Raw genomic sequence first — 27,809 nt, 5'->3', positions numbered from 1 at the left:
ATCCTGTATACCAATAATACCAGTATACAAGGGGAAAATATTACCGCCACACCACAACCAATACCATCACTATATTGTTACTGGCCAAATCTAGTATACTAAGAACAATAAAAAACAGTACCGGATTACAAGCAACAAATACCACCACATACTGACAAATACCACCACATACTGACAAATACCACCACATACTGACTAATACCACCACATACTGACTAACGCCACCACTGCTACTGACTAATACCACCACATACTGACTAACACCACCACTGCTACTGAATAAGATTCACTGTACACAGATCACCATCACCTCATCCAGTCATATAGAGGTAGACACAGCTCTACACAGGTTCTATACACCATATACATTACAGTGCAAATATATCAGGTGACTCACAGGGGACATCTTTTCTGATCGGAGTTCTTCCCTTTTCATCTTCTCCATCCGTCCTGGGCCATAATGAGAACTTCTATGAGCCACGAATCCACAGAATCTGCCAGACAGACATATTAGGCTCCTCACTATGTCACCATCCTCATCTCTCTACAAACTGCACATCTGTATTGGCCCCTGTACGCCCTCACTCTATATATATATATATATATATATATATATATATATATATATATATATATATATTCCTTACAGTATATGGTCCCCCCTCTGTTGTCCCCCTTATAAATGGCACCCCATATTGTCCATCCCCCATATAGGTACCCCCCTTATACTGTCCATCCCCATATATATAGCCCCCTCAAGTTGTCCTTCTTCAATATAGATATCCTCATGTCCATTCACCCCATATGGCCCCCTCATGTTGTCAATTCCTCAGTAATAGCCCCCTCATGTTGTCCATTGCCCCCTATAGCCCCCTCATGTTGTCCATTGCCCCCTATAGCCCCCTCATGTTGTCCAACCCCCCATAGCCCCCTCATGTTTTCCATCTCCCCATAGCCCCCTCATGTTGTCCACCCCCCCTATAGCCCCCTCATGTTTTCCATCTCCCCCCTATAGCCCCCTCATGTTGTCCATCTCCCCCTATAGCCCCCTCATGTTGTCCATCCCCCCCTATAGCCCCCTCATGTTGTCCATCTCCCCCCTATAGCCCCCTCATGTTGTCCATCTCCCCCCTATAGCCCCCTCATGTTGTCCATCCCCCCCTATAGCCCCCTCATGTTGTCCATCCCCCCCTATAGCCCCCTCATGTTGTCCATCCCCCCTATAGCCCCCTCATGTTGTCCATCCCCCCCTATAGCCCCCTCATGTTGTCCATCCCCCCCTATAGCCCCCTCATGTTGTCCATCCCCCCTATAGCCCCCTCATGTTGTCCATCCCCCCTATAGCCCCCTCATGTTGTCCATCCCCCCCTATAGCCCCCTCATGTTGTCCATCCCCCCCTATAGCCCCCTCATGTTGTCCATCCCCCCTATAGCCCCCTCATGTTGTCCATCTCCCCCCCATGTTGTCCATCCCCCCCCTCATGTTGTCCATCTCCCCCCCATGTTGTCCATCCCCCCCCCCTCATGTTGTCCATCTCTCCCCCATGTTGTCCATCTCCCCCCCCCCCTCTCATGTTGTCCATCTCTCCCCCTTCATGTTGTCCATCTCTCCCCCATGTTGTCCATCTCCCCCCCTCATGTTGTCCATCTCCCCCCCTCATGTTGTCCATCTCCCCCCCTCTCATGTTGTCCATCTCCCCCCCTCTCATGTTGTCCATCTCCCCCCCCCCCTCATGTTGTCCATCTCCCCCCCTCTCATGTTGTCCATCTCCCCCCCTCTCATGTTGTCCATCTCTCCCCCATGTTGTCCATCTCCCCCCTCTCATGTTGTCCATCTCCCCCCCTCTCATGTTGTCCATCTCTCCCCCATGTTGTCCATCTCCCCCCTCTCATGTTGTCCATCTCCCCCCCTCTCATGTTGTCCATCTCTCCCCCATGTTGTCCATCTCCCCCCCTCTCATGTTGTCCATCTCTCCCCCATGTTGTCCATATTCCCCCCTCATGTTGTCCATCTCCCCCCTCTCATGTTCTCCATCTCTCCCCCATGTTGTCCATCTCTCCCCCCTCATGTTGTCCATCTCTCCCTCACCCCCCTCATGTTGTCCATCTCTCCCCCACCCCCCTCATGTTGTCCATCTCTCCCCCACCCCCCTCATGTTGTCCATCTCCCCCCTATGATAAAAAAAACAAAACCGAAACTCAACTCACCTGTCAACACGCTCCCCCGTCGTTGGTCTCTTCTCCTCTGTTCCCCGACAGACGAGCAGCTCCTGGTCCTGGACAGCGCCATCAACACTGAGCTCCGTGCGCGCCGCAGCGGCTGGGACTTCCGGTATGCGCTACGTGAACCGGAAGTCCTAGCAGCCGCACCGCGCACAGAGCTCAGTGGTGATGACGCTGCCGGGACCAGCAGCTGCTCATCTGCCGGGGCGGCGGCGGCGGCGGCAGCACCCTTGTGATCGCAAGCTTGCGATCACAAGGAAGGGAAGGTGCCGGCCAGCTATCGGCGGCTGAGTGGGCCCCCCAGGAGCACGGGGGCCCCCGATGCGGGGGGACCGTGCTCCCTGACTGGGGGGCGGGGCCTACTCCTGCTTGGGGCCCACCGGGGGTTTCCCCGGTCCCCCGGTGGCCCAGTCCGCCCCTGAGCGGGAGGGACCTGGGGTTAGCCAGATACAAAGAACAGAAACCTTAAGCCTTATTCCCACATTCCATGTTTCACAAACGACATGGTCATGCACGGCCAGTAGCCGCCCCCCCCGCAGTGTCTCCAAATTGATGCTGGGAGCAGGGAAACTATGAATATGTGCTGCACTATTATGAAGCCGCCAGACATATTCATACAGTTTCCCTGCTCCCGGTATCATATTGGAGATGCTGCCGTGTCGGGGGAACCACTGGTGGCCTTTCACATCTGCATTATCTGCGAAGTATGGTCCTGCATCATGAATTCACCACTACACAAGATTCCACAACTCCAGGGCTCACCAGGATTTCCTGCATTGCCTTCTCTATCTTGGTGCCATGCCGTGGCTCGGCCTTCTGACTGAGGGCGAGGATGAGGTTTTCTTCTGCCTTTGCCCAATTCCCTAATTTTGCATTTGCAAGTGCAACATTGTACAGGATCTGAAAAAAAAAGCATAAAAGCATCAATGATGGTCAGGAACAGTAACGTTTATGCACCTACACAATTGAGACAGACACTCATTGACCCATTCAGGTAAGTTCACGTGGGGCATTTGAAGAAACACATGCACATGCTACTAATACAGCCCCATCTTCTTTTACCTTTCTGGAATTTTAATTATTTAGTCGTTTTGTTCTGTTCATACATGGAAACCATTAGCAAGCGGGACTTCACTTTCACTCTATAACTGTGGTTTGGATTTCTGTTTAACATTTTAAAAGATGGACTATGATTGGCTGATCTGATCTTTAATTTTTTTTTTTGCAGAAATCAATAATACAGGCGATTTTAAGAAATTTTGTCATTGGGTTTATTAGCTGAAAAATGCATTTTTATTATGAAAAAGCAGTTTGAAACTCTCCCCCCTGTCTTCATGATTCTCTTATGGATAGGGGAGGGGTTGAGGGTGATGAGGCACCAAAACAGGACAACAAAGAGTTAATTTACAGCTACATCATCGGGCTATCTCCTCTAAAGTCAGCACTGACCTCTCTGACCCCTGAATGCCGACTTTTACACAGGTCCCGCTGTGTAATCCTTTGTTCTCTGCTCTCTGCTGGTGACTAATCTCCCTCCCCCCCCTCTCCATAGGTTACACAGGACATATTTGCCTAATAAACCCAATTACAAAGTTTCTTAAAATCACCTGTACTATTGATTTCTGCAAAAAAAGGCTGAAGATTCCTGATTGCATGGATATCATGTAACGCTGCCTTCCCCTTCAGGTGAATAGGGTCATGCTGCAACGCACAGTCAGATACGAATGCAAGACTGCAGATAATCCATCATGGGGTGGTGGCTGCCTATGGATCGCATATAGCCCCATTCACTTGTATATGTGAATGGGGCTATACTTGTATAGGTTGGAATAGATTACTTATGGGACTGGTGGTGTAAGGGAGGGAACCAAGGTGGTTCTGGACTCCCTAATTAATTGGGCATGGTTATAGATGGCAGTTGAGGTAGAGGAACTTTTAGTTTAACATGGCATATATAGGTGTCTAATGGGCGTGCCTTTGAGCCATGTGGGGATTGTCTGGAGGTAAATCCTGTGTAGTTTAAGGCTATGGAAAACTGCCAGGGTATATGGACCTCAAGGACCACCTCCATCATAGGGTGAAATATTGCTGGTACTGGTGGGTGGGTTTAATAAGATTGGAATAATTTATTTGTATGAGGTATGAAAAACTGTGATGTTATGTTTGTTTGTTAATAAAATACGTGGTCTCTGTCATTATTTATAAGGGACTTGGGGGGTTGGGGTAGTTAGGCACATTAGGACTCCATAATACCCTTGCCATGCTTTCTACTGATTGACATCTATATGACTACATAGCTCTCCCTGTTGTATAGGATTCTCTCACCTCACAGCTGTAGAGCTTAAAGGTCAGACCCAGGATCTTGTAGTCGATGAGTTGGTTCCCCCGTAGCTCTGTAAAGCAGCGAGACCAGTCCTGGAGGGCTTGGCTATACCTGCATGTAAAGATATTGTTAGTAAAGAATTCAGCACAGGGGGAAGTATCTGGTAGTATTTACTGGTATTCCACAGGGACAACTGCACGTCCGACATATATGAACGGCCAGAGCTTCATACTAGTCATTTGAAAAGATTTTTGAAAATCTGATGTCAGGGAGCAATGTTCTGCAGCTGACAATGCTCACGGCTTGCGACCATACCTGGTGAGATGTTCTGCTGCAGGTTTTTTGAGTGACAGGCAAATAATCATTTTGGGCAGGCGGGGTGTCACACAGGCCGATAGGAGTGTCAGGAGGCCGCACCTATCGTATATTGTACTTCTGGTTTCTCTGATGTTTACTATATGTCTGACTATTCTCTTGCCTGTCATTTATGTTTCTCCCTGCCCTCTTGGTTTGACCCGGATAGTTTACCTGATTGCTGTCTGTTTGTTTTTTGTATTGTTTGTCCTTCATGTTTGCTGTGCACTTATGTAGTGTAGGGTTTGTCACTCAATTGTGGCTTGCGGCCTAGTGCAAGACCGGCAAGTAGTCAGGGAGGGAGGCTGTGGGTGAGATCACTCCTTCCCTCTGACACCTGCTTGGTTACAGTACATTAACCCTTTAGTGAGGTGACAAGGTGATTTTGGTGCTGTCACTGCTATTATGGAGTTTCTGAGAGTCCCCTCCATGGTGCACAGCTAATATAAGCGTTTGCTTCTAGCATTAACCATTGTACATCAGTTGTGTCAGGCAGGTAGGGGTGGGGGAGGGAGTAGGCAGGAATGCTGCAGCTCATCACTGCCTCTGACACGAGCTGAGAATCAGGAAAGCAGTCAGAAGGCGGCCACTGCTCCCCATCTCCCTAGGCTTCAATGACAGATCTCTTTATATGTGTGTATGAAAGACCTGTCAGTCAAGCCCAGGGAGGCAGGGAGCAGAGGTGGATAGTCGCCTCCCCACTTTTATACCTCATTGCTGGCTACATTTCAGTCTAAATTATTGCATTGTAGAGAGGGGGCTATGAGCATAAAACAGCTGACAGGTTACCTTTAGGGTATAAACACACACACCGTATACGCAGCGTATTTACTGCTGCGATACGCAGCAAATACGCAGCAGATACGCAGCAGATTAGATCTAAATAACTGAACACAGCATCAAATCTACACCATCAAATCTGCTGCGTATCTGCTGTGTATCTGCTGCATATACGGTGTGTGTGTGTGTTTGTACCCTTAAAGCGACTCTGTACCCATAATCTGACACCCCCCCCCCCCCCCCCAAACCACTTGTACCTTCGGATAGCTGCTTTTAATCCAAGATCTGTCCTGGAGCATTCCTAATGATGAAGAGGGTGGGGAGGAGGGACGGAGGGGTAGTGCAAAGTTATGGCACAGATACGCCCGTTGGGCACGGGGCTGCCAGTATAAAAGTTGTTTTTTAGGACAATAACTGCATCACCTGCCAAACGGACCCCAGGACAGATCTTGGATTAAAAGCAGCTATCCGAAGGTATAAGTGGTTTGGGGGGAGGGGGGCAGATTGTGGGTACAGAGTCACTTTAAGTCAAGAGAAAGAAAAGATAAATAAAAAAGAAGAACATATATCGGAAAGATGCTAATCTGCTGGTATACTCTGTATGGCGCCAATGTTCACCAAAGGTGGAGCTTTACTAACTGTTAAAGAGTCATATAAGTTCTGGTATCTCTTACTTGCCCTTGTTGAAATAAACGGCCCCACGTTGGAAATACCCCACGGCCAAGTGATTGTCTTTTTCTATAGTGTCTGTAAAGGCCTGCAAGAAAGCAATAGTAATGTACAAGCTCAAAAACACACAAGATACTGTATTAATTTCATCTCTTGATATGGTACAGGCCTGCTAATAATAATTATTATTATTATTATTATTATTTTTATCCTAGTAATACGTTTGTGTTGATCATCTAAACCACTTAGGCTTCCTGAGTATTGGGATTTTACTGTTTGGCTGACTATCTGTACTTTTCAATCAATAGTCAGATTGATGGGAGGGATCTCTCTTGAAGAACGGGGATGAATACTAGATTTGGGGGTTGTGATTAGGAGATTCATAATCGCAGCCCCAGGACATAATTCACACACACACACACCCTTCATATTTGAATCTCCCTGAACTTAGCAATCACACCCTATTTTGTAAAAAAAAAAAAAAAAAAAAAAAGTTCCTGCCCATTGGAAATTCAATAAAAAGTACAAAGTATTTTTCAGCCTCCTCCATGTAGCCCTTTCCAGTCCCACAATACTGATATTCTGATCATTACATATAAATGTAATGAACTATCCATTCATATGTACAGTACATTTTACAGCTTTCATATGTCCATATACAAGTAAAGATTACTGCTCTGAAGCCGAAACTTTTATTTCCAGTTCTTTTTTTAAATTTCAGACAGGTGCAGGTAATGTGCCATTAAAGGGGTTTCCAGGTAAAACTATCAATAGTTAAAGGCAATTATGTGTTTTTGTGCACTGGGGGCGGCGTTACCGGCTGGGGGTTGATCGGTGCACTGGTGGCTGCATTACCGGATGGAGGTTGATAGGTGCACTGGTGGCTGCATTACCGGATGGGGGTTGATCGGTGCACTGGTGGCTACATTACCGGATGGAGGTTGATCGGTGCACTGGTGGCTACATTACCGGATGGAGGTTGATCGGTGCACTGGTGGCTGCATTACCGGCTGGGGGTTGATAGGTGCACTGGTGGCTGCATTACCGGATGGGGGTTGATCGGTGCACTGGTGGCTACATTACCGGATGGAGGTTGATCGGTGCACTGGTGGCTACATTACCGGATGGGGGTTGATCGGTGCACTGGTGGCTGAATTACTGGCTGGGGGTTGATCGGTGCACTGGGGTTGTAGTCCTGCCCCCAGTGCAACAAAATATCTAATTAGCATATACATTTAACTGCTTATATAATTAAAAAAAACACTGAAGATGAAGGTAAGAGAATGACCTTTATCCTCATCGCCCCATGCGCAGTAGGGACATATCAGCAAGTTAGATTCTTCTAACCTGCTGATAGTTCCCTTTTAACCCAGAGTGATCAGGTGTTTGGTACGCACACTATAGTGTAACACTAACACTGGGGTACTGCAGCCTCAACTCCTACTGAAGTGTTGGCATCCCGCCAATCACATGCCAGCGCACAGCCCGATGTATTACCAATGAGCCCATAGACATCAATGGGCTGAATGTTGTCTAATTGTGACCATTTACCGAACATATAGGCTTTCTGTAAAGGACTCATTGACCATGTTTTCGAGTCTCACACAGTGTATACAATCGCAAAATAGACCAAATATAGTCACAATTAAACTACGTTTAGCCTGTTGTTCTATGAGCCCCATGGCAACATATTGGGCCGAATGTCGGCATCACTTTTTTTTTACATTTTGCTCACGGACGGCCCTATGTGTCTAATCAGTGTCTAGAAGAAGCTGTGAAAGGGAGAAACAGAAGGAGATTGCAGGTCATGTGGTTTAGGAATAATGACATATATGCCATGTAGTCTGTCTGGATTACAGTTTCCTAATCATGTATAATACTCTCCATTAGACCCTATGGGAGATATACCCCTTTAGGTTGCATTCTAATTTAGAGCCACTTTAAAGGGAACCCATCACCCAACCTACTGGCATCATGTTATAGAGCAGAAGGAGCTGAGCAGATTGATATATATATATATTTATGGGAAAAGATTCAGTATAACTTGTAGTTTATTGATTAAAATCTCTGATGTTTCCATGCTAAAGGGTCCAGTCCATTGAGTGACACCACCCACTGGACTCCTATCAGTGACTGACACCGCCCACTGGACTCCTTAACACAGAATGAGCAGGGATTTCAATCAACATGTTACAAGTTATACTGAATCTTTTCCCACAAAGACATATATCAATCTACTCCGCTCTTCCTGCTCTGTAACCTGATGATGATAGATTAGATAGCATTGTCTTGGTGACAGGTTCCCTTTAAGTTGCAAAATAGATTCCTAATTGAATGAGAGAAACATAACTATATGATGACACATGTTTTACCTGTTCTGCCCCATGTAGATCTCCCAAAATCAGGTGGCAGCAGCCGATATTAAAGCAGATCTTGGATCGAGGGTCTGTGATGGATGTGAAAGATTTCAGGGCATTATTCCAGTCCCCTTTGTCCGCAGTAGCCACCCCCTCGCTCCAAAGGCGCATAATCTCGACCAGAGCCATGGCTGTGTCCTAGGAGGCTAGCCCCTCTTCACTGATCCCTTAGAAGTTCTTCTGTTACCAAGTCATAGACTGCACCCTCACTGTTGATACGTGTTGGTGGCACAAGAGGAAGCAGTGTGACTCTATACAATTGTCAGTCACAGATTCTGAAACTGAAGTTTAGAATGATATGTAACAACTTCCTCTATTTAGGGTCCTTCCTCTATCGTCACTATGCAGATTGGAAGGAACTAGTGATCACGGCCCCTATACCCTGATTATGTATGCATTATACACTGGGGGAAATAAGTATTTGATACACTGCTGATTTAGCAAGTTTTCCCACCTACAAAGAATGGAGAAGTCTGTAATTTTTATCTTTACCTGTGAGAGACAGAATCTATAGAACAAAATTTCAGAAAATCACATTGTATTATTTTAAAAGAATTATTCTGTATTTATTGCATGAAATAAGTATGTGATCACTTACCAACCAGCAAGAAATGTGTCTCTTTCAGACCTGTTAGTTTTTCTTTAAGAAGCTCCTCTTATGGTGCATTTACACGAAACGATTATTGGCCCGATCGTACGATTAACGATGTCGGAGTAATGATTTTTTTTTCATAACGATCAGCGTTTAGACGGTACAATATATTGTACGGAAAAATTGTTTTGCGGTCGTCTTGCGATCGCGCGCTGACAGCCCGCCGCCCGCACGCAGCCCGGCCCCCGCTTATCCGCAGCCCGGCCCCACAGTCAACCGCAGCTCCCTGCGCCGCCCCGATCGTCACCCCCGCCGCCCCCATCGCCACCCCCGCCGCCGCTCTGATCACCACCCCCACCGCTGCTCCGATCGTCACCCCCCCCGCCGCCCCGTCCGCGAGCATACGTTACCTGCTCCGCGTAGCAGGTCTTCGAAATCCCCGACTCCCCTCTTCAGTGCATTGATTGGCTGAGGAGGTGAGCCGGGAATTTCAAATGGCTCCTCTTCAACCAATCAGTGCTCCTCTTCAGCCGTTTGAAATTCCCGGCTCCCCTCTTCAGCCAATCAATGCACTGAAGAGGGGAGTCGGGGATTTCGAAGACCTGCTACGCGGAGCAAGTAACGTATGCTCGCAGCCAAGGCGGCGGGGGCGATCGGAGCGGCAGCGGCGGGGGGGTGGCGATCGGGGCGGCGGCGGCAGCGGGGGTGGCGATCGAGCCAGGGCAGGGGGCTGCGGATGAGCAGGGGGGCGGCCGGCGGCCGGGGCTGCGGACGGCCGGACTATCGCGCGACGACTGTTTACACGGAACGATTGGCGAATTTTTTGCAAATTTGATAGCATGTTGAAAGATCAAAATAAACAATTTCTCGTTCGTCGTTTGATTGTTCGCTGCGTTTACACGTACGATTATCATTCAAATTTGATCATTATCGCGCAAATTCGCACGATAATCGTTACGTGTAAACGCAGCATTACTCTGCACTAATTACCTGTATTCATTGCACCAGTTTCATCTCATTACCTGAATATTAAAAAAAACAACACACCTGTCCACACTCACTCAATCAATTACACTCCAACCTATAAACCATGGTTAAGACCAAAATGCTGTCTAAAGACACCAGGGACAAAATTGTAGACCTGCACAAGGCTGGATGTTGGTATATAATTTGATCAAACCATATTGCCCCATGTACCACGTGCCGATCTCTTGGTTCACATGGGTCCCTACACTATCTCCACTCAGCGACCGCCAACCCCGCAAAGTGTGCACAAGCAGGGAAGGGAGGCCATAGAATGGCCCTGCAACCCCAATGTCACAGGACCAAACCAAAAGGACCCCAAGAGTGAATATTGTACTCACCATAGATCCTGCAGGTAGAATGGAAAAGATAGGAGGTACCTGACATGTGTGCACAGGTGTCTGCTGCTAATTTGGGTCATGTGGGTCTTACAAAGAGGAATGCCAACTGCTCAGAAAAGGGAGAAAAATAAAATACAATATGACATGGAGAGAAAGGAGCTGTTGCACATCACACCTATGGCTGACACTAATGTCTCGGCTACTTTTAAAAACCAACGCCAGGATGTTGGTATATAATTTGATCAAACTTAGAAATCTACATCAGCCATAAGCTTTGCTCAAAAATTGGCAAATTTTGTATGCCAAAAATTTTCCTCCCATAGTCCCTAGATAGGTGGATCTAAGCTCTATGACATCATCTATAACCTGCATTGGCTTTGGCAGTCGAGCCATGACGGGAATTGTAGTCATCTGGAGAATCACAGGGTCCTCATTTTATTAAAGTAGCCTTCCCTTCAGGTGTTTGACTCCAATTAGAAGCCTTAAGGCATGACTGGGGGTTTAAGCACAACATGAAATCTCTCTGTAAGGAAAGGTTACCCATCTATCATCAGCTGATTCAGTACCGTGCATGGTGCTGGCGGCCTACAGAGAGAACTATCATTGTGGGACCAAAGGGGTAATGTTTCTCCTTGAGGAGAGCTTCCACACAGTGCACATACATCATTTACATATAGGATACATAATGCATAAGTGACATTTTCAGAACCACAAACATGATGCATAACCCTCCCATCTCCTGCATGTAACATGTATCACTCACCCACAGGGCTCATCTATCAGTCGCACTTACCAACTATCCAACCGCTGAACCCTGTGTATAAACAAGAATCACCCATGACCACAGAGAATTCAAGACATTCATCCTTAAAGTGTTCCTGTCACTTCAAAAAACGTACATGTCAAAAGTTCGGGGTGTAGGTGCTCATTCCAGCACCGATCTTTTCATAGAGCCAGGAGGAGGGTGTGCGCCTCTTTCCCTAACTACCTGCTGTTCCAGTCCCACAGTGAGATGGGAAGTCCAACAAGTGGGAGGGAGGGGATGGGGGCCACATCAAGACCCAGACTGATCAAAACGTTCAACATGTCTTTATGTCCTAAAAAGTTTTTCAAATGACAGGGACACTTTAAGAACAGTCAGAAGCCAGCACTTCAAGTGTTAAGTTATTTAAAAGCTACTGCTATATTCCTAGCAAACCCCTATAAATAATTTACTCACTAAGAGGCGAAAACACTATAGGGAAAATTCTCAATTTGTACTATTTTTAGTAGACAGTTGCAAAAAATAAGTATTTTTGGCTTTACATAAGCTTAAAGGAGAAGTCCGGCCATTTTTTTTTAATCTGGCAAACCGGCAGGGGGGACTTGATCAGGAGTAGGAACTCACCTCTCCCTGTGCCCGCGGTGAGCGGCTTTGCAAACCCTGCCAGGCTTCGGCATCTCCGGAGCTGACACATTGGGATCTGGCTGGTGGACCGGCCGCTCATCCAAATAGTGACTGGGGTGGGACGGCCAGTCCATCATCCAGGACAGGCATTTTTCCCTGAGACGTGATGTCATCACAACTCAGGAGAAAATGCCTTCCGGCGGGGGTCCAGAGGTGAGTCCCTACTCCTGATCAAATTCCCCCCTGCCGGCTGAAGAATTTTAAAAATGGTCGGACTTCTCCTTTAATATATTATGGATTATTGCTTCTAAGCCTATATTGATGGTTGAGTCGTTGCTTCCATTTATAACCCTAAGCTATGACGTATTTCTGGATCTATTGTATCACTGATGCCACTGGTGCCTGATCACCTTGGTTTACATGGAGTCAGTCTGTTGTCTGCAGTGATCTTTCTGCAATCACAACTGACAGATTTTTAGCTGAAGACCCCAATGAAAATGTGAACAGAGCTTTATTAGAGCTATCCACGACCTTATGTTTAATATGGTTGGTGCTTCAGAAGAAGTAAGGGGTGCCCCCACCACCCGGCCCTCTCCCCTCAGTCCTGTCAGCGAGATGGAAAAATTAGTCCTGTTCCTCTTCTTGTCAGTCTTCTGCCATGTTCACTCACAGAATTTAGGCCCATTTTCATAAAAAAAATTTAATCTCAAGTTCTATTAATAAAAAAACCTCCTGGTACTTCTCATGGAGTAAAACTGTATCATTACAACTTCACAGTGCAATGTCCTTTTTTTTTCCCTTAAATGGCTTAAAAATTGTCAGTTCTGGGTCATTTTTTGCACATTTTTCACCCATGAAAAGGCTGGTTTGCAAATTGCATAATAGCATTTGCAATAACAAAAAAAATGAAAAAATACATAAAATAGGTTTTAAAAAAACAGACAAAAAAAGCAACAAAAAAAAAGTGTCCCAAAAAAAAAAAAAAATAGGTTAACATCTACAATACATAAAATCTTATTTTTAACCAATACTTTGGATAGAACATGAATAGAGATGAGCGAGCATGCTCGTCCAAGCTTGGTACTCGATCGAGTATTAGGGTACTCAATGGTACTTGTTACTCGGACGAGCATCTCACAATACTCGAGAAGATCTCATCATCTGTTTCCTGTAAGTTTGGGCGTTATTTCTCAGCCAATAATCATGCAGGAGACTCTTTGGTACATCCTGCGATCAGGTGGGACCCATACATGTCTATAGCAGCGATTGGTTGGCCAGATCAGATGACCCTGCCATATAACGCATGCTGTGAGACATTAGGGACAGAGCTTCTGCTTCTCAGGGAGAGTGTCAGTGTAGGATTTAGCGTTCCAGTAGGCAGGGTATATACTAGCAATACAAACAAACAGCCCTTTTCAGGGCTTCAAATCGTTTTTTAATAGTATTACTACAGACTGCTGGCTGGGAGTTGCAGTGCTGCTACCACGATTTCAGCAGCACACTGTGGTGACCGGCTGCTGGCAGAAAGGGAACATTATTTGTTGCATACACACCCCTAAGAAGTGCTCAGTGTACTCTTTTTTGATTTGGGGGCTGGTGGTCCTGCTGTACTACATTGGATTGCTGGGATTTGTAGTACACCTTTATAAAACTTCACTGCTCATTGGACGGGGATATCACAGCGTGTATCTAGGTCCAGCCAGTACCAGATAGTACCATACAGCCCCCCCTAAACTAGTGGGTAATACACTGTATTGCTGGGATTTGTAGTACACCTTTATAAAACTTCACTGCTCATTGTAAGGCGGTGTCACAGCGTGTATCTAGGTCCAGCCATTAGCTCAGCCTCCTTCCCCACCACCACCATGCTCCCAGGAACTCTTTTCTGGACCCTTCCCTGAGTCTGAGCAACCGGAGCAGCCGATCTGTCCCGATGCCCAAACTATGCAGCTCACGCAGTCAGTGGGTGATGAGAGTGGGAACTTGCAAGCGGGGTTGGAAGAGGTGTCTGATGATGACGATGAGACCCGGTTGTCAGACAGTGAGGTTGTTGTCATGGATGTAACTCAAAGTGACTCGAAACGAGTACTCGAGTATCGGGAAATAATTGTCTCGAGTAACAAGCACCCGAACATTTTAGTACTCGCTCATCACTAAACATGAACCTAGCCTTATATTGCCCATTGTTATCACATGGTGACCAACCTATTGCATTATATGGTATGTAACCAAAAAGGAGAACAGCGCCTACTTTACTTGAAATACCAGTTCCGAAGCAACAAAGCCAAGAATGAGGAAAGATTTCCTTCCCTTTTCCTTAAGTGCAAGACGTTATGGAGAAATATTCCATTGCATTATGGGCATGTATCATCACGGCCCCTGAAATGTTGCTTAATAATGTAACGAAAGGCTATTAATTATGAGAAGGCGTCCGGAAGGGGTTAATAGCATATGATCAATAGTTATTTTATGCACATGACTGTACATGTGGGGTTACACTTGTAATGAAACCAGGTTTTCTTTTAACAATACATTTTACTAGAAATAAAAACCCTCAAAACAGGTCAAACAGGAAACCTCATTGATAAATGGAATTTCTTGTTTTCTAGGTGGCCGACATTGTGCCATCACTCAAGTTACATAACATAAAAAACTGATTACAAATTTTATAATTTCTATCTTTTCCTACTGTCTGTTCTGTCTGCCTCCTAACAATACTCCCACCCAGCTGCATGGCAGCCATCCGGTCTCCCTCTTTCCCCTACTGCCATCTGCTTTCCTGCACTTTGATTTGATAGCCACACAAGTTCATTCTTGCCAGAGATCCAAACGGTAGGGATTTTTATAGAAAGGAACTGAAGCCCATTCTTATTACTGGGATTGATCCATCTATGTGTAGCATAAGGACGTGGCTGGTAGAAGAACCAAACTGAGCATGTGCGTCCACCAATGCGTGCATTAATAGGTCATATACCTCATTCAATAAGGATTTGAACCTCAGGGGGGGGTATGAACAGAATAGCGTAAAAAATAGGAAGAGGTTTAATTTCTCGGGAACTACTGTTCTTTGTATATTTAATGGTGGGATAACCCATTAAACTGGTTTTGCAGGATTTAAAAAAAAAAAAAAAGAATGGCTTTCTTCTAGAAACAGCAAGACACCTGTCAATGAGTTTTTTTGTGTGGCTTTGCAGCTCATCTTTACTGAAGTAACTGGAGAAGAGTTGCAATACCACTCATAGGCTGCAGTGGGTGCTGTTTTCAGAAGACAATTTGATAATGGAAAAGTCTAGCACTCTGCCAATTCTAACGGCAGTGGCAGAGGGGAACATAATTAACAATCATTACTCACCTCTCCTCGTGCCTTCGTAGCGCTGGATTGCCGCTCCAGAACCCCCACTGGGCTCTGGGATCTCTAACAGTCAACGTTACGATCCGGTTGATGGACTGCCATCTCAGCCAGTCAGTGACTGACAGTCAGGTCTTTGGGTCTGAGAATGGGGGGCTTTATCGGATTTGAAAAGCTAGGCTGCTGTGTTCCAAAAACAGCGCCACACCAGGTTATATGTTGTATTGCAGTTCAATTCCATAGAAGTGAATAGGGCTAAGCTGCAATATTACTTTCATGCTAAAGTAGTGTGTTGTCATGTTTGAAAAAAAAGCCCCAATATTTGTCTATTCCTGGGAAACACCTTCAACCCTTTAAGGCTGGAATCACACATGGCAGTTTTTTGGAAAACTGTTACTGCAGTTTTTGTGCCAAAGTCAGAAGTGGATTCAGATATGATGGAAAATATAAAGGGAGGATTTGTACATCTCTTTTCTGTTGAATCCACCTTTGGTTTTGGCACAAAAACTGCAGTTAAAAAAAACAAAAACACTACCATGTGTGATTCCAGCCTAAAGACTGGAATCTGATTGCCGGTTCATGCTTTATTTTTAGTCTCAATCAAAGGTAGTAAGGACTATAAATGATGATGAAAGGGAAGTATGAAGAACTCTAGTATAGTCTAGTATATGTTTTACTATTGGGGGGGGGTTATGGTATTAGAGTCCAGTCAATAGAGTGAAGTTATAATACAACAACCTGCCTCCATACAGATATAGAAAAACATCAGCTGAACACCGTCTATTGTGTATGGGAGTGCCCTGACTCTTCCCGAAGGATGATGTGGGGAGAGAAAGAGCACACATGTTGGATTTCAACTTCCCGATCCCCTAAGTTTAGGCCTCTGCAAATAGGTGTAGATCATGGAGGAAATCTATATCTGCTCCAGAGCAAGTATAGATTTCTGTACCCGCCGTGTGACAGGCAAGAGTCCTGCCCAATTTATGTGCACCTCTTTGTAAATCCAGTGGGAAGAATGGGGGTGGGGCTTTAAGATCATTGTATGAGTAGGCTGGTCTTAAAAAATAGAGAAAAAAAGGTAACTAATCCTCTAGTACTTGCTTAAATGAACAAACAGTTTTAATTATCACCATAAAAATATGTATACACATAATATATATGTGAAGGAAAGAGTCCAGCACCAGTGTAGCGGATAAAAACGTCCTTCTTTATTTAGGCAAACTTCACATACAGGAAACAAACATGCGGTAGGTTGACGCGTTTCGGCGTATCTCACGCCTTGTTCACAACACAATATACCATATACTGTTTTCCCACAAGTTTATATGGGCGGTATCTGACATCACATGACACATAATTAAAAATCACGAACACATGAATTTAAAAACAAGCACAAAAGTTGTACAAAAAACAAACCAAGTGAATTGGAAAAACCTATGGAAAAACCATTCTTAAACATATATCAATGACATAAACAGAAATAATATATATTAGATTTTAGTATGTCATAATAAGATCGTGTCTAGAGTTTAAACCACCAGGAAATCTACTCCCCAACCTAAAGATCCAAAATGACTCTCTGTTCAATAATTTTCTTTTAAGGGAACCCCCTCTTTTGGATGGGTGAATTTTTTCTATACCCATAATTCTAAGATATTGTACATTACCCCCATGTGCTTCTCTGAAATGTTTAGTTAGGGATGACACATTTACCACCTCATTCCTACAATCTGAAATATGTTTACGTATTCTAGCCTTGAGGCTGGTAGATGTGCATCCTATGTACTGCAGGTTGCACTGTGTGCACAAAGCCACATATACCACATATGTAGTGTTACAATTAATGTAGCTATGGATTTTGAAAACGTTCCCATTTGTACAAGACTTGATCTCCTTAGAAACCGCAACATGTGAACATGTCACACATCTTTGGTGTCCACATTTATAGGATCCTTTAGTGTCTAACCATGTTTTTTCTTGGTCTTTACCTCCTGTGTGCAAAGATGGAGATAGTATCGATCCCAGAGTAGGGGCTCTTCTGGATACGACCCTAACTCCATCTTTGGTCATGCTGTGTAACACCTCATCTTGCCACAAAAGTGGCAGATGTTTGTTAATGATGTTTCTGATCTGTGAAAACTGTTTACTATATGATGTCACAAATACTATGTCATTAGTGCCCTGTTTTTTACGTTTATACTGTCCTCTGTTGTGTGTTTGTTCGGCTAGCAATTCTGCTCTATTAACCCCGGAAATCTTGCGTGCTGCCTGATCCAAAAGCTCCTGTCTAAATCCCCTTTCTCTGAATCTAAATTGTAATTTCTCCATTTCTGAGGTATAGACATCCTCTCTGCTACAATTGCGCTTTAATCTAAGGCATTCACCATAGGGTATGTTGTTAACCACATGTGGTGGATGACACGACGTGGCCATGAGAATGCTATTTCCTGCACACTCCTTCCTATATGGTAAGGCCTCTATGCATCCTTGATTAACATTGGCCACCAATCTGACGTCCAAAAAGGAAATTTCATTGTTGCCAAAATGTGCAGTGAACTTGAGCCCAAATTCATTGCCATTAAGATAGTCCACAAAGTTATGGAAGCAATTCTCACCATCTCTCCATATGACAACCAAATCGTCTATGTATCTACCTATCCATTGTATAGATCCAAAGAAAGGATTGTCCTCAGAGAATATATATTTAAGCTCCAAAACTGACATTACGATATTGGCGAGAGATGGTGAGAATTTAGCTCCCATACTTACTCCCTGTACTTGTAAAAAAAATTTATTATCAAAAACAAAATAGTTATGATTTAGCAAAAAATCCGTGGCCATAATAAGGAACTCAATCTCTACAGCTGAGTATGAGCTGAATTTGGTCAAATAAAATTCTAATGAAGACATAGCAACTTGCTTGGGGATTGACGGATACAATGCCACAACGTCTAATGTTCCCAATTTCCAATCTTTGTTCCATCCTATATTTTTGGATCGAAAAACAGCTGACTATCTATATGTTGAGGATCCTGTAACCCCTGTATACCATTCCCTACCTAAGGTCCATAAAGGTATTTTTCCTCCCCCTTTGAGACCGATAGTGGCCGGGATAGGCTCCATGGGGGAAAGATTGGGGGCTTGGGTGGACCATTTCCTCCAACCACTAGTGGGTATAACTCCGTCCCACATTAGGGACACGAAACATGTTCTTAACATTGTAAATAATATAGGATGGAACAAAGATTGGAAATTGGGAACATTAGACGTTGTGGCATTGTATCCGTCAATCCCCAAGCAAGTTGCTATGTCTTCATTAGAATTTTATTTGACCAAATTCAGCTCATACTCAGCTGTAGAGATTGAGTTCCTTATTATGGCCACGGATTTTTTGCTAAATCATAACTATTTTGTTTTTGATAATAATTTTTTTTTACAAGTACAGGGAGTAAGTATGGGAGCTAAATTCTCACCATCTCTCGCCAATATCGTAATGTCAGTTTTGGAGCTTAAATATATATTCTCTGAGGACAATCCTTTCTTTGGATCTATACAATGGATAGGTAGATACATAGACGATTTGGTTGTCATATGGAGAGATGGTGAGAATTGCTTCCATAACTTTGTGGACTATCTTAATGGCAATGAATTTGGGCTCAAGTTCACTGCACATTTTGGCAACAATGAAATTTCCTTTTTGGACGTCAGATTGGTGGCCAATGTTAATCAAGGATGCATAGAGGCCTTACCATATAGGAAGGAGTGTGCAGGAAATAGCATTCTCATGGCCACGTCGTGTCATCCACCACATGTGGTTAACAACATACCCTATGGTGAATGCCTTAGATTAAAGCGCAATTGTAGCAGAGAGGATGTCTATACCTCAGAAATGGAGAAATTACAATTTAGATTCAGAGAAAGGGGATTTAGACAGGAGCTTTTGGATCAGGCAGCACGCAAGATTTCCGGGGTTAATAGAGCAGAATTGCTAGCCGAACAAACACACAACAGAGGACAGTATAAACGTAAAAAACAGGGCACTAATGACATAGTATTTGTGACATCATATAGTAAACAGTTTTCACAGATCAGAAACATCATTAACAAACATCTGCCACTTTTGTGGCAAGATGAGGTGTTACACAGCATGACCAAAGATGGAGTTAGGGTCGTATCCAGAAGAGCCCCTACTCTGGGATCGATACTATCTCCATCTTTGCACACAGGAGGTAAAGACCAAGAAAAAACATGGTTAGACACTAAAGGATCCTATAAATGTGGACACCAAAGATGTGTGACATGTTCACATGTTGCGGTTTCTAAGGAGATCAAGTCTTGTACAAATGGGAACGTTTTCAAAATCCATAGCTACATTAATTGTAACACTACATATGTGGTATATGTGGCTTTGTGCACACAGTGCAACCTGCAGTACGTAGGATGCACATCTACCAGCCTCAAGGCTAGAATACGTAAACATATTTCAGATTGTAGGAATGAGGTGGTAAATGTGTCATCCCTAACTAAACATTTCAGAGAAGCACATGGGGGTAATGTACAATATCTTAGAATTATGGGTATAGAAAAAATTCACCCATCCAAAAGAGGGGGTTCCCTTAAAAGAAAATTATTGAACAGAGAGTCATTTTGGATCTTTAGGTTGGGGAGTAGATTTCCTGGTGGTTTAAACTCTAGACACGATCTTATTATGACATACTAAAATCTAATATATATTATTTCTGTTTATGTCATTGATATATGTTTAAGAATGGTTTTTCCATAGGTTTTTCCAATTCACTTTTGGTTTGTTTTTTGTACAACTTTTGTGCTTGTTTTTAAATTCATGTGTTCGTGATTTTTAATTATGTGTCATGTGATGTCAGATACCGCCCATATAAACTTGTGGGAAAACAGTATATGGTATATTGTGTTGTGAACAAGGCGTGAGATACGCCGAAACGCGTCAACCTACCGCATGTTTGTTTCCTGTATGTGAAGTTTGCCTAAATAAAGAAGGACGTTTTTATCCGCTACACTGGTGCTGGACTCTTACCTTCACATGTGTTGCCCTGGCTCCGGGCTTTGCCGTGCACCGTGAGTGGAAGTAGCAGGTGAGCTGACCCCAAATCAGCATTTGTCTACATAATATATATATATATATATATATATATATATATATATATATATATATATACTAGAAAATGTACCCGGCGCTGCCCGGGTATAAAGTGTCAGTGTATTAATTAGATTTGTTCTAAGGTGCCTAGGAGGCCAAGCTAAAGGTATTGTTTCATCTGAGTTAATCAGTGGAATTAGTGTATACCTGTAGTGCATAGTTGGAGGGGTTCTGTATACCCACAATGTATAGTTTTTAGGGGTCTCGCATATCTGTAGTGCATAGTTGGGGGGGCTGTATACCTATAGTGCATAGTTGATGGGGGTCCTGTATACCTGTAGTGTGTAGTTGGGGGGGGCTGCATACCTGTAGTGTATAGTTGAGGGAGGTCCTGTATACCTGCAGTGTACAGTTGGTGAAGGTCCTGTATACCTGTACTGTATAGTTCGGGGGTCCTGTATACCTGTACTATATAGTTGGTGCTGTACACCTGTAATGTATAGTTGGTGGAGGTCTTGTATACCTGTAGTTTATAGTTTGAGGGTCCTGGATACCTGTAGTGTATAATTGGTGGAGGTCTTGTATACCTGTAGTGTATAGTTTGGGGTCCTATATACCTGTAGTATATAGCTGGTGGAGTTCCTGTATACCTGTAGTATATAGCTTTGGGGTCCTGTATACTTGTAGTATAGAGTTGGTGAAGGTGCTGTATACCTGTATTATAGAGTTGGTGTAGGTCTTGTATACCTGTAGGGTATAGTTTTGAGGTCCTGTATACCTGTAGTGTATAGTTTAGGGTCCTATATACCTGTAGTATATAGTTGGTGGAGTTCCTGTATACCTGTAGTGTATAGTTTTGGGGTCCTGTATACCTGTAGTGTATAGTTTTGGGTCCTGTATACCTGTAGTATATAGTTGGTGGAGGTCCTGTATACCTGAAGTATATAGTTGGTGGAGGTCCTGTATACCTGTAGTGTATAGTTTTGGGGTCCTTTATACCTGTAGTGTAAAGTTTTGGGTCCTGTACACCTGTAGTATATAGTTTTGTGGAGGTCCCGTGCACCTGTAGTGTATAGTTTTGGGGTCCTGTATACCTGTAGTGTCCTGTATACCTGTAGGGTTGTATTTACCCGTATGGCAGTGTTATTCAGTCACAGTGTGTCGGTATTGGTCATGTCTGGTATGGCGGTGTTATCCAGTCACAGTATGGCGGTATTGGTCAGGTCTGGTGTGGCGGTGTTATCCAGTCACGGTAGGGTGGTATTGGTCAGGTCTGGTATAGCGGTGTTATCCAGTCACAGTATGGCAGTATTGGTCAGGTCTGATATGATGGTGTTATCAAGTCACAGTATGGTGGTATTGGTCAGGTCTGGTGTGGCGGTGTTACCCAGTCACAGTTTGCTGGTATTGGTCAGGTCTGGTATGGCAGTGTTATCCAGTCACAGTATGGCGGTATTGGTCAGGTCTGGTATGACAGTGTTATCCAGCACAGTATAGCGGTATTGGTCAGGTCTGGTATGACAGTGTTATCCAGCACAGTTTGGTGGTATTGGTCAGGTTTGGTGTGGCAGTGTTACCCAGTCACAGTTTGGTATACCTGTAGTGCCCTGTATATACATGTACTGTATAGATGGAGTAGGGGGTCCTGTATACATGTACTGTATGGATGGAGTAGGGGGCCCTGTATATACATATACTGTATAGATGGAGTAGGAGTCTACCAGTTATTACTGTGGATGTTGTGAGGCAGCTTCCCTAGCAACCATTGCTCCATTTGAAAATGAAAGCAGTAATCCTATTGGTTGCTAAGGCTCCAACTGCCGTGTCTGCTGCAGCTAATTATATCACCTGTGTTTGCAGTGAGGAGATTTTCCCATTCATCTCTATGGGGCGCCTCTCTTTCCCCTCCCCCTCCCCTCCTGTACATCTGGCGGGGACGGGACCTTCGCAATAACCTTCCCGGGCACCCAATGTATCTGTGTGCCAAATTTGGGGTCAAACGGTTCAGGCGTTTGGAAGTCTATAGAGGACAGACAGACAGACAGAAGGACAGACAGACAGACATTGATTTTTATGATATAGATATATATACAGTGAGTCCAAGAAGTATTTGATCCCTTGCTGATTTTGTTTGCCCACTAATAAAGACATGATCATTCTATACTTTTAATGGTAGATGTATTCTTACATGGAGAGACAGAATATTAAAAAGAAAATCCAGAAAATAAATCTAAGGAATATATATTAATTGATTTGTATTTCATGGAGTGAAATAAGTATTTGATCCCTTAGTATTTATTATCAGTTCTGGCTTTTACAGACCAGTTAGACACTCCCAATCAACTTGTTACCTGACCTGAAGCCACCTGTTCTCACTAATCACTTGTGTGAAAAACAACTGTCCACAGAATCAGACAGATCACACAGATTTCAAGTCTCCAACATGGGTAAAACCAAAGAGCTGTCACAGGACCTCAGAGTCAGAATTGTTGACCTTCACAAAGCTGGAATGGGCTACAAAAAGATTAGTAAGGTGTTGGATGTGAAAGTAACAACTATTGGTGCAATTATTAGAAAGTTTAAAGAGTATAACATGACAATCAACAGACCTCGGCCCGGTGCTCCAAAGAAGATTTTGCCTCGTGGGGTGGCAATGATGCTGAGAACAGTCAGAAATCGTCCTTCAACCACTCGGCAGGAGTTAGCAAATGACCTGAAGGCAGCTGGGACCACAGTTTGCAAGGAAACAATTGGCAACACTTTGCGCAACAATGGATTCACATCCTGCAGTGCCCGAAAGGTACCCCTGCTGAAGAGAGCACATGTGGAGGCGCGCCTCAAATATGCCAATGATCATTTGAAAGATGAACCAAGTTATTGGGAGAAGGTTTTGTGGTCAGATGAGACCAAAATTGAACTTTTTGGCCTCAACTCCACCCGCCATGTGTGGAGAAAGAAAAATGCTGCCTATGACCCTAAGAACACTGTGCCCACCGTCAAGCATGGAGGTGGAAGCATAATGTTTTGGGGGTGTTTCTCTGCCAAGGGTACAGGGCTACTTCACCGCATCACTGGGAAGATGGATGGAGCCATGTACCGCACAATCCTGAGGGACAACCTCCTCCCCTCTGCCAGGGTTCTGAAAATGGGCCGTGGTTGGGTCTTCCAACATGATAACGACCCTAAACATACAGCAAAGGCAACAAAGGATTGGCTCAAGAAAAATCACATTAAGGTCATGGAGTGGCCCAGCCAGTCGCCAGACCTCAATCCGATCGAAAATCTATGGAGGGAACTGAAGGTCAGAGTTGCCAAGCGACAGCCCACCAACCTTCATGATTTAGAGAGAATCTGCAAAGAAGAGTGGGACAAAATTCCCCCTGGTGTGTGTGCTAAACTTGTGGTTAACTACAACAAACGTCTCACCTCTGTGCTTGCAAACAAAGGCTTTGCCACTAAGTATTGAGTGTGTTTGACAAGAGGGATCAAATACTTATTCTCCTCATTGAAATACAAATTAATTAAAATATATTCTTTAAAATTATATTCTGGATTTTTTTCTTGATATTCTGTCTCTCCATGTTAGAATATATCTACCATTAAAAGTGCTGAAGGATAGTATATTTATTAGTGGGCAAACAAAGAAAATCAGCAAGGGATCAAATACTTCTTGGACTCACTGTATATATATATATATATATATATATATATATATATATATATATGTCAATACAATGAAAAATACATAAAAAATTATCAGTATGATCAAACTATAAAAACATGAGATTAGAAACATATGGTTAAAAGTTCATATGATGTTGGAGCCACTTAGTGTGCACACTAATCAATTTGAAATAGAAGCTCAATCCTTGACGGATAAATTTCTGGAGAAAAATTATCCAGTAGAAACACTTACCAATTCATTGAATACAGTTAGACAGTTAGAGAAGAATTTTTCCAACCCTCTAGGAAAAATAACATAGTTGACAATACATCTAAAATTATCATCCCCTTCAATAAAGACTATAAAAAAATCAAAACCATATTCCAGAAAAATTGGCATCTGATTCAAGAGGATAAAACTATAGGGCATCTATTGCTCCCCAAACCTCCAGTCATCTACACCAGAGGCCCCAATTTGGGGATTCAGATAGTCCCCATAATTAAGAACCCTCAGCGGGATAGGCCTACCTCCAACTGGCTGACTATGAATGGATTCCACAAGTGTGGGACATGCAGTAACTGTAAGACCACTGCATCAAGAGGCAAAATCACTACTGTTATGTCTACAGTTAACGAATTCAAATGGGAAATCACTGAATTCCTCACTTGTACAACAAAGGGAGTCATTTACCTAATAGAGTATAGTTGTAAGAAACAATATATATAGGCAGGACCAAACGCCAAATGAAGATCAGAATAGCAGAACATCTATATAACATCCGCAAACAAAATATGACCCACCCATTATCAGCACATTTTTCAGAATACCATTCTGGGGACCCAAAACAACTATCATACATAGCACTATTAAGTGTTAAGCGAAACTGGAGAGGGGGGGACTTGATTGCCCAAATGTCTAGGGCAGAATCACGCAAAATATATGAATTTGAGTCCCTTCAACCGAAGGGACTAAATTCAGAATTGGAAATTTTTGGCTTCTTGTAATGGGGGGAGCGTTTGGTTCCCACGGACATAGCCAGCAGGCTGTTTAATTACCAACGTGACTATGATCCTTGCGATCCACACCCTCCCTCCCCCTATACTTTTATGTGTCTTGATTTGTACAGACTATAGATATTGGAGAAGAGAACACATTAGCTGTATAATTTATAAATTTAAATTCATAAATCAGAAATAACTTAGTTAATGTAGATATAGAATATGTATTTTTATTCTAGTGGGTTAATATTTCATCCATCTTATTTTATCTTAGTAAATTTCTGTTGTACTGTTGTAATCATTTACTGTATAATATTGGTTTGGATTTCATATATAAATAATCATTAAATTCATTGGTTTACACTATATAAATATTCCCATTTCATTTTTCTGTTCATTTATGAAAACGTAGCAACATATTCTTTCAACATTGTCATAAACACTAGTTCACATTATATCAATGCAACACTGCGTCTTTTTTCTAAAATAGCAAGCAGTGTAATTCTTATATGCATTTTTTTATATGTAATATATGTTGTAACTATATGTATGATATCAGGATACACTATATCAGACTTGGAGGGATAGATATGTGACATTTGAATGATCCATATATACGATCTATGGACTCTAGATGATATGGATGGCCACAAAATCCAAATGGGTCACTCCGTGTTTTAGAAGAATCCATTAAGTCCAACCCTGATACTTTGACTCTACCATTTGAAATACTATAAAAGAGCAATGCTGCACTACATATACCAGCTACTGAGGAAGAGGCCCTGGTTTTGCCTTGAAACGCGTTTAGATAACTAACACAGCGCTACAGTCAACTTATTGCATTGATAATTGAAGTTGCAAGGTTGACAAACCCTAACAACGAGAACGGCACGAATTATTGACAGGCCGATTCCCGCGCAACAACAAACCTGTTAGCACTACTCTGCATACTCCAGCGTAATCCATAATGGCAAGCAGGAGTGAAGACACTGCACACTGATCCGGCAGCCATACATCTGAAGCCGATACAGCTCTATCTAGATCCACCTACAGCAGCGGTCTCTAATGCGGAGCGAAGGATCCTCCGGCGCACCACAAGCCACATATTACTTACGATACGGCTGATATAACAACGACCCGGTGAGAGGCGAACCACGCCAACTTTTTGCACTATTGCACTTTTAAGGAGCTATCAATACCTCCAAACTCTATTATAGTTATATCACTTCAAACAGACACTGTGGAATAGTTAACGCACTGTGCGAATATACGCTTATCTTCTGGGTTCAACATAGATGCACACTAAGTGGCTCCAACATCATATGAACTTTTAACCATATGTTTCTAATCTCATGTTTTTATAGTTTGATCATACTGATTATATATATATGTGTGTGTGTATACATATTTTTATGGTGTTAATTAAAACTGTTTGTTCATTAAAGCAAGTACTCTAGAGGATTAGTTACCTTTTTTTCTCTATTTTTGATTAGTTTTAATCCCTTGCTACAGGATATACTATTGACCTCGAGTATATTGCAGTTTAGAGAGCTCCACCATCCGCCATTTTATTTCATTTGGTCGTAAAAAAAATTTCCCCTAAAATACACAAATAGCCAACAGAGTGTCATTCATGACATGTACCATATTGCGTGGCCCGGACTCTGGGCAAATGCATGGACCATGGAATCCACTGTCATATGCATTGGCTGATAGAGGAGAATTGGCCACATGCTCCTCTGAATAGTGGACAATATAGAGACACATTACGGATGTGGTCATCATGTTTTGCAGATTTTTCAGAGGCATCCTTTCACATTCAACTAAAGTAATATTCAATTAATAAACACGCACAATTTATCCAAATCAATATTTAATTTGTAAAAAAAAAAAACATAGCAAAGATTAATTACGTTAATGCTTTAGGTCCTTCAATGCACGTATTAACATTAAAGGCCCCTATAGCAAATATTGGATTAAGGCTCCCAACCCTTGTTGGGTATGTGGTTGCAAGGTGCTTTCCAGCTTGGTAGCAATCTGCTGATCCATGAGACTACTGGGCACGTCCCATCATAGAGTCTGCTCTGCAGAGAAAGTGGGATCTAACCGCCCAGCCCGACTGCATGGACCCCTGTGCCAGCCTCAGTCGTCAAGCCTTTCAACCATGAGCCTGTCAGAGAGAGGCAGAGACCAGAAAGCCAACTCTGCCCTTGGGTACTTTCAGATTGTCAAAAAATACCAACATGTGGGGGTTCCCTTGTACAGTACACAGCTGTTAATAGGAAATTATTATTTTCTTTTTTACTCAACTCTGGTTGAGTATTATGGTCCATACCAACGACTGAAATGACGAAGCCTAGCCCTTTAGTATATGGTACTTGTGTCAAATTTAGATCTCTGGTTAAATTATATGTTAAAAAAATGAAAAAAAAAACAACAACATAGAACAGTACTATATAGAGCTGCCTTCCTGAAGTTACACTTAAAGGCCAGTTTTGCAAATCCAGCTACCAGGCATAGGTATAAGGAGGTTATATCTATGGGCACTGCCAAAGCAGTACAATGCCTACAAT

The 27,809-nt window shown here is 43.3% G+C and overlaps 1 protein-coding gene across 1 annotated transcript in view; it reads right to left on the bottom strand.

The window, feature by feature from the left end:
• The window catches only part of NCF2 (neutrophil cytosolic factor 2), a 31,582-nt gene extending 22,519 nt beyond the window's left edge, over positions 1-9,063 (bottom strand). The window contains exons 1-4 of the mRNA XM_069979337.1: positions 8,722-9,063; positions 6,355-6,437; positions 4,549-4,657; positions 2,986-3,123 (exon numbers count right to left, since the gene is read on the bottom strand). Coding sequence (XP_069835438.1) covers positions 2,986-3,123; positions 4,549-4,657; positions 6,355-6,437; positions 8,722-8,895 — 504 coding nt within the window. The 5' untranslated portion in view covers positions 8,896-9,063. The remainder of the gene's footprint in view (positions 1-2,985; positions 3,124-4,548; positions 4,658-6,354; positions 6,438-8,721) is intronic.
• Between the last annotated feature and the right edge of the window lie 18,746 nt (positions 9,064-27,809).

The sequence above is a fragment of the Dendropsophus ebraccatus genome, chromosome 8, assembly GCF_027789765.1.
Source record: "Dendropsophus ebraccatus isolate aDenEbr1 chromosome 8, aDenEbr1.pat, whole genome shotgun sequence".
NCBI classification, from domain to species: domain Eukaryota; kingdom Metazoa; phylum Chordata; class Amphibia; order Anura; family Hylidae; genus Dendropsophus; species Dendropsophus ebraccatus.
This window is presented reverse-complemented; position numbering and strand designations above follow the sequence as displayed.